We start from the raw sequence: 17,166 nt of genomic DNA, 5'->3' as shown, positions 1-17,166 counted from the left end.
CTGCTTTCTACCACATGATTTTACTCATACTGGTATGTTAAAACATGCCCATAGAGCTTAGTTGTTCTGATTTTTATCCCCTGCCCAATAGAGGAATGGCAAAAGTAGATTTCTTACAAAATCCGTGTCATATTACGTTAACCCTTGAGCATACAAACACTAGGATTTTTACTAAAGTTTTCCAACATTGAATAATGATTATTAAGTTCTCCATACGGTAGAGATGTATAGTGATGTCAGTTTCACTTCCTTCCCCATCAGAATTTTCCATTTTCCAACACCTGTGCATTAGGGGGTGAGGCTTGAAACATTTTTTGGGAAGGTCAGCATCATCACAGGACACTGTCAAGGACACAGGATCTGTGTCTGTAATGTGGTTCTGGGCCTCTGTGTCCATTCTCTCAAGCGGGTGAGCTTATTTTCCCCTGTGTCTATACCACTATTTTTTGAAAATGACAAAGATGTATGTATCTTTTAAGTGGAACTCAAAATGATGTCATGATTAAGGTTCTTCACACTATTTGTGATGTAGTTAGAGATCTAGAGTGTATTAGGAAATAACAGGACATCTTACGAATTCTTAAACTAAGATGTGACAGCTAATGTTTTCACACATGTTGAATTATCTGTATTTTAAATGTTAAATTTACATGATAATAAACCAAGTGCATCAGCACTTTTTTAAAACCTTCTGTTGAAATTGAGTAATGCATTGAAAAATTGCTCTAGTATACAGATTCTAGATGATTATTAGAATTCAGCATACTGCAGTTATGTATTACAGTACAAAAGTATACACCTTCATTTCTTTCTTGGTATCAGTCCATTCCTAAACATTCATGCATAACATAAGGTTTAGTGGGATAATTTTCTTGGCAAACTGTGTGTATGCTTTTGCAGTTGCTGTATGGTGAGGATTATTTGTAATGCAGGTAGTATTGAATTTGAATAGAACACTGCAATGTTGCCCAGTCAAGTGAAAGTGTTCGATTAACTGCCAGGTAACACAGCTGCAGCATAGGTAGGCAAACCTACCTACATCCATACTGCACTTTTAACTGCCATACTTTTTTGTGCTAAAATAGCGATACTAGAGTTTGCTGCCATTTTTTCTCTAAAACCAAGTGGTTTTAACCCTTAAGCAACTAGTAAATAGGCTAGTATTTGTACGTGGATACATCCAAAGTCTTTTATGATGTACGGTGTCTACTTCTGGACCCTATAAAAGGTAAAGAAATTAGTTCAATAGATGGAATGTTTTAGGATCTTTTTCACTTGAGTGTCAGAAATTTTTATTTCTGGCCACAGAGTGCCTGTACCAAGAAGAATTACTTACTTTTTTGGTATTCAATTTAGTTTATAAAAATTTACCAAAAGTAGATTTCACTAGATAAAAATCTCTTATAGAATCTATTAAGACTTGCCTGAAAAAAAAAAAAAGAAGACAAATGCAGCATGAAGCTAAATATGCTAAATAAGCAGTTTTCAGAGATATATGTTAATATATATTTTAAAAGCCGTTTTAATTTCTTTACTTTTATGGAGCTCTTTGTATTTACTTGTAGAAAATCTCTCTACTATCTGTCATATGCTTTTTCTCTGTGCCATTCTTTTTCTTGCTATCTGCCTGAGCCCAGGCCCTAGAAAGACAGAAAGATTACTTTGACTGCATTAAGAATGAGCGAGATGAGCTCAGAGAGGAGTTGGCTGACCTGAAGGAAACAATGAAGAGAGGAGAGGTATGTTGGTAGTAGTTACTTTTCAGTAACAAATCCAAGAATAGAGCGTGAAATCAAGGTCAGTGAAAAAGAGGAAGAATGGTTACTATTCTTGTGGAGTCTGAAAACCTGACCTTAGGGTAGAGTAAGTGGTTAATTTCATTGTAGCTGTTTCAATTAACTTTAAAAGCTCTTAAAAAACTTTTCTGTCGATTTATGTTTTATCATTTTTCTTGCATAAGTAGGTTTTTTTCTTTCTTTTGTATTTTTAGAAACATGGATTAGTTATAATTCCAGATGGCACACCAAATGGTGATGTAAACCACGAATCGGTGGTTGGTGCAATAACAGTTGTATCACAAGAAGCTGCTCAAGTCCTGGAATCTGCAGGAGAAGGACCACTAGGTAAAAATATCCTGACATTCTTTATGGAGTGTTAGAGGTCTTTGTTTCCCTTCTGTTCACTCTGTGTATGATTTACAGCTGCAGAAAGATACCTGTGATGCTTCTGTAATACATACTTACACAACTTTGAAGATTGATTTATTTTAGTTTTTTGCTTACACTGAATAAAAAGATAGATGTTATATTTTGAGAAAGAAAAAATAATAGGCGCTTGTATGTTTGAAATGGATTAGTTCTCTTGGTCCGGTCAGAGTGACCTGTCGGCAGATTTTCAAGTTTGGGAAGAATAGAGTTTTTGATCATGAAACCAACACCTGAGAGATGTTTTTCAGTTCTGGGCTTACCTGACCAAAAGAGTGTGTAACCAGCACCATGTTCTCTGAGGCTGCCTTCCTCGTGAAGGTGAACTTCACTGAGAGCAGCAATGTCGATGTTGAGACGAGCCAGTTCATGGGCAGTTAGGGCAGAACGATGCTCAGGACGTCCGCTATCCGCAGAATTGAGCGTGGTTCTGATGTTCCAACATGTTAGAGTTAATTTAGGTACACCTTTGGAGGCAGGTGCGTGCCTTTGTCTTTTGATCTTTGTGCGACCGTATTGGAAGAAGATGCCCGTTGGCCTGCAGTTAACCAACCGGGTGAAAGTGGAGATGAGCTTTGTTTAGGCCACCTTTTCTAGTCCCCTCTCCGAGTGGAGCAAGCAGTGCTGTCCTTGGAAAGGCTGCTTGGTGGTTCAGGGTGCTGCCCCAAGAGACTGTCATCTCCAGTCAGTCTCAAATGACCAATATCCTGAACCACCTGCATGCAGCGTTGGGTCTGCGGCTTCCAGTGCACCTTTCACCTGCCGTTTCGACCCTCGCCTGTCGCTACAGGACTGGTCTACTCTGGCCTCCAATCGGGAGACCTGGAGACACACCATCTATAACGCAGCTGTCTCCTTTGAGAACGTACGCAGGATCACTCTCGAAGAAAAAAGGCAGTGCAGAAAGAACCGTGTCTTGCAGAATACACCATCTAAGGAGTCTTTCTGCTGTGCCTTTTGCAATCGGATATGTCTGTCACGTATTGGCCTCATAAGCCACCAGCGTGCCTGTAGCAAATGTGTTTAGAGCCTTCCCAAATCTTCATTCGCGAAGCCTAGCCATGAGTTCTCTTGGTCCAGTTTCTGGTTTATTACTCTCAGGAAACATCTTGCCTAAAAGTGTAGTCTTTTGTATTAGTATATTTTCCATTGTGTTTCATGAAAATAATTCTTCAGAACTGTGTATAATCAATGAAAGAACAGGAAGTGCAGTCTTCCATCACATTCATTAGAAAAAGAAGTTTTAAAAACATTCAAAAAATGACAGGGACAACAAATAGGTACATATTGGGGGGGGTAATTACTTTAACTTGCTTTTATCCTTAGGTTGAACAAGTTGTTGTATGTATAGTCAATCCACTGTAATACTCTGTTAACATGTGAAGGAACATCCCTATATACTTCGAATGTATTTGTGCATAATAGACAATAGTTACATATTTTTGTATTGACAGAAATTAGACTTGATACATATTTCTGCTCTGGCTCCTCATAGGGAAATATAAATGTCGTTATGCTTTGTTTCTGTCAAAGTTATAATTTCTAAGGGAGCTGCTCTAATCTTAGCATGATGTTGCTTGACAGACTGTTTTGTAGCCATTACTGATCTTCTAAATAGAGATATTCCCTCATTCCCATGGGTCCTTTCCCAAGTAATTTTTTCATGGTTTGAGAACACTTTTTACAAACTTTCTAAACATATGGGGAAGCTTAGTGGCTTCTCTGAAGAGACAGCAACCTCTGAATGAGACAGGAAAAAGAGTATAAAATCAGAAGAAACTGTTGTTGGAAATGGCTGTTCTAGATATCAGGACAATATATTTTAGTATTATTTTTAGTATTAAAAAATATCCTCAGTTTTTAATTTACTTCGAAGATTTACTAAACCCAGAGGTCTTGCTTTTAGAATTGTTATACTAATACACAGTGTGAATGAAATATTTTTCCGCTTTTACTAACTGAAGGTTAGTGTGTTATTAGTGAGATATCAAAGTTTTATGGTCCTAGGGCTATTAGCTTTGAAGAGCATTTTATTTGAAATAGAACAAAAAGTTATGAAAAACATGTTCTTATTCTCAGGTTTTTTCTGATTTTTAATCGGGTTCTTTGGTTTTTAGATATCAGGCTACGAAAACTGGCTGGAGAAAAGGAGGAATTATTGTCCCAGGTAAAATAAGCTATTCATTTCAAAAATAGACTTTTGTGTGATACCTTTTGCAGACTAATAATGTATTAGTAATAAACACATATTAAGCACCAGAAGTGATTAATCAAATACGTAGGCACTAAAGCAAAATAAAATACTCAACTTCTTACCTCATTGGCTACCAGGAATTAGCAACTCCTCTCATTAGTGTCCTTATCCATATGACTTTGATCTTGGTTGTTAAACCTCATTTCAGTAACTGTTAGCTGAAATCTAACTTGCTGCTGACTCTACTATTAGTGCATGTGCTTAAAGCTCTTTTGTCTTATGTGGAAATACTAAAGTCAGTAAAATTACATTGTCGTAAGCTCAAGTGGCACTTTCTTCAAAATTACTAAGTGATACTATTTCATTGATCATTTTAGTTACTCAAATAGAAAATTCATATTATCAAAGTAGTTGTACTTTAATACAGTACAGTATTGAGAAGAGAGGGCTCAAGAAAATATGTTGCCATTGAGCAATTGTTAAGAATACCATAGTGTTGGTGCTTCTAGTTGAAGACATTGCAAATTTAAACTGGTGTTGTGAACATTTGTTTTTGCAATTAATGTACCTTAATTATAGTATAGATGCTTAGTTTGGAATGTCAGTAAATTATAGTATTAAATATAAGTACATAAATGTATGTGTATATTTCTCACTATATAATAGTAAAAATCACTGATCATGTATTTGATTTGTATCATGTATGAGAGTTTTGCAAGTATAACTTCCATACTGCTAAATCTGTAGGGCAATATTTTTATGAGTGTCAAAAAGGTAGTTCCCACTTCTTTAATAAACTTGGTACAGAGTGGACATAGCTGAGAAATCTGTGTTCCCTGACTAGTGGAAAAATCACAAGACAGCTGCTGTGTAGCATGAAATGGAACTGTTTAAAACTAATGTGCGCTACAGACTTGCCTAGGACCATTGTTTCCAGGTGGAGTATGAGAGAGGATCTCCAAAAAAAGCGGTGGATTGTTGTCTCTGTAAACTCACCAAGATATTGTTCAAGATTTTCATGCATATTTAGAATGGAAAAGATATGCAGTAGAAGAAATCCATAAAAAGAGTTTAACGCCATCTACTCCTCTGAAAAGTGAGCCGTTAGTTACTGGGTGCTCCTGCACTGTGCAGACATCTTGGCAGCACTGATCAAACTGTTGGGTTTGGGTTGTGCATTGATATGCAGAGGGTAATTCCCCAGTGATGGGGATGGAGGGTTGCAGCCACAGGCCTCAGGGATTGGCTTCCCTTCCTCTTCTGCATGGCTCTACTACTTTTGCTTACAGTACCTTCTCAGCCAGTGGCATCTCAGGACTGCTTTGCCTTTTTACCATTGAACATTTAGATACACAACTACTGAACTTCAGGAAGTCTCCTTTTCACATAAGAACACTTCCTTTTCCAGGTTAGAAAACTGAAGATGCAGTTAGAAGAAGAACGACAGAAGTATTCTAAAAGTGATGGCATGAATCCAGATATCATAGGCTTAGAGAATGGTTCTGACTTGCAGCTAATTGAATTGCAAAGTAGGTATATGGTTACTATTCATAGTTATTTTTCCTGCAGAGAGGAAACAGACCTTTCCACTCCTTTTGTTGTGCAGTAGTAGTATTGTGAATTAATATATTGTTGAGCAGATAGGTTTTTGTTGGTATATGTCCTTGCATGGAATTTCTCACTGCAGAATAGCTTAAAAATCTGCCTCTTTCAGTGTTGAATAACTACATTCTAGGAAGTTATTTTTCAGTTGATAACTTTGCCTAGAGTGGGTGCCACTACTTGAATAATTTCAATTTTTAGACAGTAGAATTTCACCTGAGATTTTTAAAATGAATTCTACCTAATTTATTTGTTGAATCTTTGATACAGAAACTTAATCTAGAAGACTATTGTCTTGAAGCAAAACATGAAAATTTATTTAACACGATACTCAGTTTTGCTTCATAGAAGTACTAAGCTACTTTCCATTTCAAACAAACTATTTCTTCAGCTGAAAACTTTACTTGTTTGACAGATTGTCATTTAATATGTTTGTGTCAATGAACATGAACAAAGTACTGGCAATGTCAGGGCTCAGATGTAACACCAAAATAATTTGTAAAGAGCCATGGAGTTTGTCTCTAAGGTTCACACCTTGTACTCCTTATGATTCGAATATTATTACAGATGTCTAAGATAAATGCTGTTGGTATTATGTCTATTGTGGTCTGATCCATTTTGCAGTGTGTGTTGGTTATTGTGTTCTCTTTTTTAAGGAATGAGTTTGCTGTGTGTTCTAAAAGGTGTGTATCTCATCAATACATTTGAAATTTAGTGCACACTCTTACAGAAACAGTTGTGTTCTGTAACAGGAAAATTATTTCTTTTCCATACTCTCAAAGATTTCTGAAAGAACATTTACCTCTTTGCAATCCTGTATTCCAGGCTACTCAATGAAATGGTCTTATTAATGAATTTTAGTTAAAAGGGAATCTGCTAGTTTAGAGAGTTGCTTTGACTGTCATATTCATGTCAATTTTTGTCTAGGAGATGCCAACAGACAAATTAGCGAATACAAATTTAAACTTTCAAAAGCTGAACAAGATATAACTACTTTGGAACAAAATGTAAGTGTGTCTTTCTTCATGTTTGTTATTGTTACACTTAATCTGCACACTTTGAAAATACTTTTTTCAACAAAAACTATGAAAACATGTTTCATAATTTGATTTGTTGTTTGATCTTTAGTTTGCACAGAAGGGCACTACATTTTTTTATAGTTCCTGCAATTCAATACTTGTGCAGTCTAACTGTAAGAGAAAATCTACAGAGATGCTGAACTGTAATATCATGTTATTGACTTAAAATTATGAAGTGTGAGAGACATTTATGAAAAGAACCTCTTGAATTTCAGAGAGTAAATTATATACCTTACACAGTATTTACAACTTTCTTTCAAGTAATTAAGTTACATAAATTGATTTTTTTGAACTGGTAGCTTCAGTTCCTCTGTATGTTCTGCCATACTTATGTATTTTACGAAATTGACTCCAGATTATTAAGAAAAATCACATAATTTGAATCACAGATGCATAGCTTTTTCCTTTTGCACAGATTCAGGCTACTACCCTGTCATGTGGATTTGGGGGTAGCAGGGAGCTGTAAATAGGACAATTCAATGAGTGGGTTTTAACACTTCCAGATTGCAATCACTATTTGTCTCGAGCTCCCTCCTTACTACTGAACTTTGTGCTTGGGCTCAAGACTTTTTTCATCATGTCCTGATAATAGTTTACAGTCTCCTTTCTACTTTGCACCTCCTTATATGGTTTCTGGCTTTCAACTTTTCAGCTTTTGTTTTTAATCCACGTGTTTCCCAATTCTTTATTTTTCTTGTTCCAACTCTGCTTAGTTTTTTAACCTTCTGAGTCTTCTCAGCTGTGTCCTGACAGGAACAGTTGGTGGCAGGCGAGCTCCAGGTGAAACGCCTGAGTAGTCATTCCTGTCTTGTTTATGTTTGCAGATTGGACGACTTGAGGGGCAGGTTGCAAGGTATAAAAATGCAGCAGAAAATGCAGAAAAAGTAGAAGACGAACTCAAAGCTGAAAAGAGGAAGCTTCAGCGAGAGGTAACTGACTTGATTTCCTTTTCAGCTGTATGCTCCTTTCAGTCTTGAACTGCTCTGTCTTTTGCCTTCAAGCTTTGTTTTTTTGTAATCTTTGGTTGCAGCTTTTAAGTGTTTTTTGAGATGACCTTCAAGTCTCTGTGTTGCATTCAGAAGACAACAGTAGCACGTAAAAATAATACTAACTACAATTCAATGCTGTTCTTTCTTGAAAGGAGGGATCTAAGTTGTATTTTTTTCTAAATCTGATAACTTGTAATATTTTAAAGTAATCCTTCTACAGAAACTACTGGGGAGATGGATGGTTCCTATGTCAAGTGACAGCCTGTTAATTATCCAGCATGCACCTCACAGGATACTGGAAAGAAGCTGTATTTAACTGAGCTGTTGATCATGCTTGCTTATGAGCTGCTGCATGACCAGTGTGATGCATGCTACCTATGGGAATACATACCTGTATGCAAGTAATAATGGTAAAGAGGACTTTACCTTGTTCTAGGTAAATTACTTTCGCTTAATGGGAAGTTGCAGGCACCTAGTTCTTCTGGAATGAATACATGTTTTGTGTTTCAGTTGCTTCACAATTATTTTTAACAGTTTAATTCTGGTGCATCTGCCTGCAATAACAAAACCGTTATGTCTTAACTTCTGTGGCACTCTTATAAAAGTGTATAATGCTCGTATTCCTGACTAATTTCCTCTTGCAAAGCTTGAGAACAGCAGAAAGTCCAAATAAACTAAAGTGATCATAATTTTTGTTTTCATTGTATAGTTAAGAACAGCACTGGATAAGATAGAAGAGATGGAGATGACCAATAGCCATTTAATGAAAAGGCTGGAGAAGATGAAGGCAAATAGGACTGCGCTTTTATCTCAACAGTGAAGTTGGAAATCGAAAATACAATGCACTGCGCCTTGAAAACTAGCCCCTAGGTTGTTTATAAATACAGACTTTCATTGGCACAAACTATTTAAACACTGAGCTGTTCACTGATGGTTTAGTTTCATAATTAAATTACATACTTTTTGTAACTTATGAGAGAAAGAAAGGTAGTTTGAATTCCTATGTGAATTACAGCAATTTTTCAGTAGCATTTGATTCTAGAGTCAAAGATGGAGCACAATGCTGTATGTTTGACTTAGCGATAGAAAATATTTTTACAACTGTGGAATCAAGTTTACTCACGATCTCCCTTGGCTGCTTTAATGATGCTTGATGCTCAGAGACAGCTGCATGAATTCAAGAAGACACTGTATTACTGTACTACAAAACTAACATGTATTTGCTTAAGACATCACACAGCACAAGTGCCTTTTATCCGGTGCAATTTAGACTTCATTGTTGAAATAGCCTTTGAAAACAGATAGCATTTTATTTTAAGATACATTTGGGGTATTCACTAAACTTTATACATTTTGAAAATACATTTTTGTAAAATATTTAAATTTGTAAGAAAAAAATAGGGACTGTATATAAAAATCTGCTTTTTTTGCATGGGCACATCTGAGTTCTAGGTAATTTTGTCAAATAATAGCCCCTAATACTCTTAGTATTAAGAGCGCAGATTTAAAAGCTTATGTTGTACACCATCAAATTATATGTCATCTGCTTAAGTGTGAATTGAAATTTTATGGTGGGAGGAAGGGGGTGGGAAATGTGGCTAGGGAATTTATTAAATGGACACTTTACTGACAAAACCAGATGTTCTGTGTTTTCTTTTAAATACCCAGATACTAACAGGACAGAGCAAAATCTTTGTAGAATAGTAAAATCTGATATCCATTTTCTTAGGAAATATCTTTTTTACTTTGAAATAGTGAGTTTGAATTTATTTTTTATTTCTTAACCTAGTCTGCTACTGCTTGACAGTACTGCCGTGGAAGAGAGGGACAGTACAAGGAAGGAGGTACTTTCTGGAATGATGTGGGTTTTGTCTGTAACCTACTCCCTATGGACAGCGAATACTATTTAGAACTTCCATGGTTCAAGCTGGCACATCACACGTAGGAAATCGGTAGCACCTGCGATGGCAATTCTGAAGTGTTTGGAGTGGCACTGTCCCTATGTTGAACTTTTCTTGAGGTTAGCAGTCCAGCATTTGGTCTGAGAGGAGTCATTCTTTCAGACTTGTATCAGGTGCTTTCTGTAGTAAATTGCTACCCTTTGGGAGTATTTCTCAAAGCAAGGCGGGTTTTGGGACCTTTGCAATCCAGAGGGTTAGTACCTCTGCTTGACCAGAGCTGCTTTTCAAAGAACATCATGACAGTGCAAAACTGAAGCTTTCTGGAAAATAACATTCCTTCCCTCTTGAGACACCTCCTTGTAAGTAGCAGATCTACTTAGCCCTGCTTATTAAATAGGAGACAGTTTGGTGATCACATAGATCATTGCTGTTAACTCTCTGCTTTTTTTTGTGTACTTACTGAGTAGAAACTCTCAGTGTCTGGATTAGTCGTTCTTAATGGTATATATTCTGAAGATAAATGGATACTTTGGGGGGTTTCAGTGTGTCGATACGTACAAAACTGCTAAAACCTTATATGTCATGTGGTAGGGGGCATATCTTCTTGTTCACTTCCTCTAAACCACCCCATTGAAGCTGAACATGGCACAAGGAAAACTGTGCCATAACTGTGGCACAGTGTCGCATAACTGTGACAGTCAGATAAGGAGTTGCTAACACAAAGTTACCAACCTACTTCAAAACTTTTTCTGGAGCACAGGTAAAACATCAGTACATTCTTTCTAAAAATCAAGATTTTTTGTTGGTTTTTTTAAATAAATTATTAGATTTGTTAGGGTTTGGTTGAGAAAAAAAGTGTAAGTTAGTTGGGTTTAATTATTATCTTGCCCAGATAATTTCAGATATGCTTGCAAGGGGACAGAGACAATTGTTAGTGCCTCTTCCATGGAGTGTTATACCAAGTTAGTGCCTACAAAAAGGCACAAGTTAGTAGAAAGTAGGTCTAAAGATAACTGTAACATGGCATAATTTGAGACTGAGTGTGGCACTTAGTGCCATGGTCTAGTAACCATGGCGGTAGTGGATCAAGGGTTGGACTTGATGATCTCGGAGATTCCTTCCAACCCAGCTGATTCTATGATTCTATGAATACCATTCTTTGTTTTACTGAGGGCATGATTTTTAACACCCAGCATGGTTTGTCCTTCCCTCGAGCTTGTGGGGTTTTGTTTGGTCTGTGGAGGGCTGTTAGGGCTGGGTGGAAAAATTTTGTGAGGAGGTTGTTAGGGGACAGACAGCAGCACCAAAAAGGTAAAGAGAAATGCAGCACATGCCTGGGTGGCAGTTGAGGGTCACTGAAGTGGTTGCTGCAGTTTGAGACAGGAGCTATTCCATTTTCTGGATTGCTTAACCCTTCCCAGCTCCAATAAATGCAGTGAGTAAGGACACAAGAAGATTACCCTGGAGAAAGGGGATCAAAAGCTTGGAAAAGGATGCATGATTTTGACAGCAAATAAACACCCTATGCCCCCCCAAATTTGCAGGCCTGGTGATTCATAGGCTGTTTCAATGTGATGAGGTGCTGGCACCCTGGAGAGAAACCAGAAACTGATGGTCAGTTGAAGTCTTCTATCCACCCTGTCCCACCCGGGCCACACTGGGTGTGCTCAGAGCTGCACCCAAACCGCCCAATCGGTTCTCAGTTCTGGAGAGCAGGATGGTAGGACTTGTGCCACCTCCTCCAGCTAACCATGGGAGATCAACCTCCTCATTAGCTGCAAGAGGAGGGTGCTTGTGTGCCCACTGCCATCTTCCAAAACCTGTTATCCCACCCATGCTGTGAAGCCAGGGTAGCCACATTGCCAGAAGAGGAGCTACTACCTGATGATGTCCTCATCAGCCTTGAAGGGGCTGCGGACCATGGCCAGGGTAGCACTGGCAGTGGATCGACTCTGCCGACAGTCTCAGCACTTCCCAATCCAGTCTGGGCACCAGGTAGAATCGTCCTTTAAAAAACAAATAACAAGTGCATGAAAGTAAATTAAAAACAAAGCCTGGAAAAAAGAAAAAATGTAAAATGTTGACACACTATCACAGCCCTGGGGAAGGCCCAACCTCCACATGCAAGGAATAAACCTTCTCACGGGTGGGGAAAAACCCTGCCTTTCCCTCCCCCAGCCTCAGTCCTTCCTTGAGAGCCTCCAAAGCAAACTGGCTGGCACACAGAGTCAGAATTAACGCCTCTGCTACCCCCATGGGTGGATTTTTTTGTTGGGCTGTCTCCCCCTTCCCCAGCCCGTACCAGGGTGAGTAGCAGAAGCTGTCAGCAAGGCCAGAAGCCAGCTCCACTTTGTCAACATCCACATCCTCCCCTGCCAAGAAGCAACTTGGCAACTGGCTGAAAAATTAATCCTGCCCCACCACAGCAAAGCAGGGAACCTCCAGTGTCTGGCCTAGATGGGCCCTGCGATGCCTGTGACCAGGAACATGCCCCCCACACCATGAGTGGACTCATCTTGATTTCATTTGGGTATAGAGGGTGTCCTCAAGGAAGGTGCCACAACCAAAGTCAAGCAGCTTTGCCCTGCCAGTGGCAAGGTTGAAGATGATGTCCCCAGCTTGATGCCATGCTGCAGGGTGCCACAGTTGTGCCCAAGATTGCAGGCAGACCTCAATACCTTGGCTGCTGGAGGGGATGTCTCCCCTTTTCCTGTTTGTGGGAAATTCACTGGACTGTCACGACTTCTTAAATACAATGAAAAGCACTTAGCCACTTTTTCCTCAACCTCCCCCAGGACCATCAGAAGCATCTCAGCAGCTGTGCTTTGGTCACAGGGAAACAGCCTGGTTTTCTTGGCTTCTTAATGCCATGAGATGTGTGAAGCCCTTACTGGCCAGGTTTCTGGATCCTACTGTGCAGGGGAATAGATCTCTGCCATCTCCTGGGGCAGGGGAACTTCCTACAGCCAAGAATAGTTGAAAAAATCTTCCAACAATGCCCTATCTGAGGGGTGCATGGATAAACAGCATCTGATGAGGTACTAGCACTCTGGAGAGAGAAACCAGAAAGCAGCAATCAGTGGTTCGTGTGCACCCTCTCCCAAGGTCTGCAGTGCTTAGGACACGCTGGGTATGCTCAGAGCTGCACCCAGACCTCCCAGCTGATTCTCTAGTTTGGAGGAGAGCAGGATGGCAGGACGTGTGCCATTTCCTCCAGTTAACCATGGGAGATCAACGTTCTCAGCTGCAAGAGTGGGATGCTTGTGTACCACCTGCAATCTCCCAACACTGTTATTCCTCCCATTTCGCAAAGCTGGGTACTCACCTCGAGACAACCACAGCAGGAAAAAGAACCAGCCCAGGATGATGTCCTCATCTGTGTTGAAGGGATGGAATCTGCAGACCTTGTTGTAAAGCAGGATGCCCAGGGACCGGATTGTTGCTTGATGGCCATGGCAGCAGTAGAAGAAGATCCACTCCAGTGGGCTGTACACCCCTTTTTCCTTTAGGACACAGGCAGAGCTCATCAGGCAGATGCTGCCCTTGCCTGGCCATCCCTGGGGATGTGGGGGCTGCACCAGTGGCACACAGTGTGACCTGCTGCCTTCTCTCAAGCACCTGACTCTTGTTTACAAACTTTGGGTGGTAAAAGAAAGCCCCTGCTGCTGGAAGAGTGCAGAGGGGGCCCTGGGAAGGCCTGACCACTAGGTGCAAGAAAAGCACCCATGCCCAAGTAGGGAAAACCCTGCTTTTATCCCCCCCTCAGCCCCACATTGGTCATGAAAAATACCATAGGCCAAGGTAGGAGAGGGGAATAGAGCCTCCCAAGCCCTCCCACGCCTGCAAACAAAAGGCCAGCACACGGGTTTTGCAACCCCCTCTCAGCTACATTCCACAGATTGGTTGTTTTTGTTGGACTGGCTCCGTCCCCACACTAGTCCCAGCCACCTCCTGTTGCGCAAAATCCATCCCCACCCACCCTCAACAAAAAAAACGCAAGTTGGCCACCAGCTGAAGAATTATTCCCCCACCACCACCACCAGCAAAAGGGAGAGCCTCTGGTGCCTGGCCAGGCCCTGGGTGTGAGCTCACCTGAAAAGCAGGAGTACAGCATGCCACAACCAAAGTCCATCAGCTTCGTCTCGACAGTGGATGATGTTTTCAGCCCCAATGTTGCAGTACAGAACCCTGTGGCTGGTGCAGTGCTGCACGACTTCCAGCACCTGGTGGAACAGCCCCTGCACCATCTTCTCTGTCAGAAATCCGTGCTCCTCCAGATGTAGAAGTCCTGAGAGTGCTGTGGACACTCCATCACCAGCGTGAAGCTGTGGTGGAGCTTGAATCAGTCCAGGAGCTGGACGATGATGATGTGGAAACCATAAGAGGACACCCTGAGGAGCAGCATAAGTTCTAGGAGCACACGGGCACTGTTGGGCTGCGGGGGCGACCACAATGCCATCAGTGGGGCTGATGCTGCACCGGGAGTCCGGTGCCCCCCACCCAGGTTATGCTCTGATGCCCTCTTTCCTGGCCCCACAGGTGCTGGGCATTCCATGGCCCAGGATGCTCCACAGTCCCTGGTGACCCCACAACTACTCCCCCCTCAGTGTTCCAGCTTCCACCCTGCCAGTCCTCAGCTTATCCCCGCCCGTCATGCCCTGGGCTCTCCCACTGACACCAGTCACTCACGAGCTTGGATCACATCCAAGATGTGATCCCAGGATGCATTTTATGACCACCTGCAAGTCAAGGCAACAGTGAGCTGAGCTCACTACCCCTGCCCCTCCTGCAAAGAGAAGACCCTTTGCTGTAAGAGGGATTTTTATTCTTTCCAGAACTTTGAATTGGAAAGCATGTTCAGAATGGAAGTGCTGTCTGACTGGTGCTTTGCCCTTAAGCTTGACTGAAGGAGTGTGTCAGAGCTCAGCACTGGTCTTTCCCAAAGCTTTCTGAAGGAAGTGGATTTTTTGCCTAAGAAGTAGAGGCCAGCAGAAGCAGGATAGTCAGCCCCAGGGCAGAAAGCAGTTGTAATTTTTCATGGCCTTTGTAAGCCCATGTGCACATTCTGTGTGTTTTTCCTTGCATTGAAGAGTTTGCTTCCATTTATTTTGCAAACTTATATGAAGATGAGCAGGTATGCTCTGTACCTACTAGGAACTGGAGCATATTCAAGATAGAATGTTAGAAGCTTTTTCAAGAGGAGTTAGAACTCAGTAAAACAGTAAGAAACCTTGCAGTGTCTTGGTGTAAGGGACTTACAGCTCCGTCCAGGGGTGATGAGGTATCAGGACAATGAAGAGTATAACGCTGTGCAGTACCAGCACACTGCAAATTAAGGTCTGTTTTTGACACAGGAAATAGAAGGGGGAAAACTTGGATTACAGTAATATAGATAGTGAATGAAATAACCTGCTTACCAGGCGGGCTGCTGGGACTCTGGGCACTATCAGTCTTTCCTGCATGGAGATTCTTGAAATCTTATGCAGTGGCATGATCCCTGGGAATATTGTGGACTGAAAACACACTAATGACTCGAAAGGAAAAAAATGTATTTTAGTTAAAAATAAGCAATGATACTGATTTGATAGCTGGTGTAATAAGGCTGGCTGGTGGAAACAGGGTGCTTTCACCAAAAAACCAAATTGAAACTGCAGAACATAAGCTGTTAACATTTTTAAGAGCAGGTCCAGCCTTTTGCTGTGGGTATAGAAGTCTAAGTTGAAGATTCAGAAGGTTTTGAAAACTGCATGCTCACTTTGGAAATGTTCTCCTTTTGTCCCTGCATCTGTGATTGTACTTGAAGGTAGAAATGGATGATATTTCTGATTCTCCCTCCTTCTATTCTTTCTTTTCCTCCCTGCCCACACACATGATTTGAACAAGCTAATGTGTTGTCCCTCACAGTTTAGCCAGGTTAATACTGTATGTGCATTCAGGTGTCATATTGCAAGTGGTGGCAAGGGGCCTGTGACCAGCATTGCTTAGATCTCGGCAAGCTGCTGCTTGAGCCTCAGTAACAGCTTGCGTACTTTCTTTCTGTTAGTCTGTCGCAGCTGTCAAGTAAATAGTGTTGGTTTATGCACCCTTTATGGGTACATTAAAGTATATGAAATTATTAGAGACTTCATATTAATTGTAAAGGGACTAGATATGAAGTGTTGGCTGCTGAACAATCATTCTGTTAGTAGCATGTTCAAAATCAGTCTGGAAAGTTTATTTCTCCTCTAATTTTATAGTAGAATTTGAGCCTCAAAATGGCTGGTAGTTATGCTATTCCAGGAAAGGAAAAGTCTCTCTGAAGTTACTAATCCATCAGGTCACCTTTCTGCAAAGAAGTGCCTCCTGAGGAGCTGTTTCTGGGCACAGCTCTGTGAGCACCTAAGCTTTGTTTGCAGGGCCTTTTGAGCACTTTGTCACAGCAGAAACCTGTATCTTTTTGTAGTGAGCTTTGGATGTATATGAGAGATAATTTCCTCATTTTGGGAATTGCTTCATTTATTTTCAGGATTATTTTGCCAAAAATGGCAAAGCTCCTACAGCAGTAGGAATGAAATCTTCTTTGGAAGCTGAAGCTCCTAATTTGAAATCTAGTGCTTGTTTGGAATAGAGGGTGACCTTTCCTTTTGACCCCTCCCATTTTCCCTATGTGTTGTCTTGAATCTCATCTGCATTCATCCAGACTTCTGTAAAAGAAATCTCTGGGGGAAGTTTGGGATTTGCTAGGGGAGCTGCTAGGAAAGTTTATTAATTAGAAAACCAAGAGAATTACTCCCATACGCTGTAGTACGTCACAACGATTTACCTTCTTGACATACATGTATAAGGTCACCTCCCAGGTGGTATAAAAATATTTGTCCAAAATGTATTCAGTAGTTCCTGAGGTTAATCTTAGGAACTAGGTAATTACTGGAAAGTGTGTTCTTGTTTACCTTATCAGGAGACTGGTAACACAATGAAGTAAATGGTGAAACTATAACGATCATTTGGACTAATTAGATAAAACTTGTTAATTATTATTTGATCTATTTCCCTGTAACTATCTATAGGTGCAGATGAAAAATTACTCAAACTGTTCCTCTGAGATTTCTTATTTTGTCATCACTTTCTAAGATCTATGTTGGTACTCTGTTTCAGAATCTCAAACTGAATAGTCTACTATTTGAATTTCTCTTAAAATTTGTTAGTGTTAGTACCTAC

The 17,166-nt window shown here is 40.5% G+C and overlaps 1 protein-coding gene across 9 annotated transcripts in view; it reads left to right on the top strand.

Moving 5' to 3' along the window:
• The window catches only part of LRRFIP2 (LRR binding FLII interacting protein 2), a 61,675-nt gene extending 51,976 nt beyond the window's left edge, over positions 1 to 9,699 (top strand). For 7 of the 9 annotated variants that reach the window (XM_051798735.1, XM_051798736.1, XM_051798738.1 and 4 more), the window contains 7 exons: positions 1,638 to 1,739; positions 1,991 to 2,123; positions 4,322 to 4,371; positions 5,807 to 5,927; positions 6,928 to 7,007; positions 7,904 to 8,008; positions 8,778 to 9,699. In XM_051798735.1, the coding sequence (XP_051654695.1) occupies positions 1,638 to 1,739; positions 1,991 to 2,123; positions 4,322 to 4,371; positions 5,807 to 5,927; positions 6,928 to 7,007; positions 7,904 to 8,008; positions 8,778 to 8,888 (702 nt within the window). In that variant the 3' untranslated portion in view covers positions 8,889 to 9,699. The remainder of the gene's footprint in view (positions 1 to 1,637; positions 1,740 to 1,990; positions 2,124 to 4,321; positions 4,372 to 5,806; positions 5,928 to 6,927; positions 7,008 to 7,903; positions 8,009 to 8,777) is intronic. The other 2 variants (XM_051798744.1, XM_051798743.1) reach the window with 1 other exon arrangement.
• Positions 9,700 to 17,166: the final 7,467 nt, after the last annotated feature.

Source organism: Manacus candei, unplaced genomic scaffold, assembly GCF_025592945.1.
Source record: "Manacus candei isolate 608988 ecotype Guabito, Panama unplaced genomic scaffold, ASM2559294v1 h1tg000049l, whole genome shotgun sequence".
Taxonomy (NCBI): domain Eukaryota; kingdom Metazoa; phylum Chordata; class Aves; order Passeriformes; family Pipridae; genus Manacus; species Manacus candei.
Note: the sequence above shows the minus strand (reverse complement) of the source record. Positions and strands in the feature narration are given on the sequence as shown.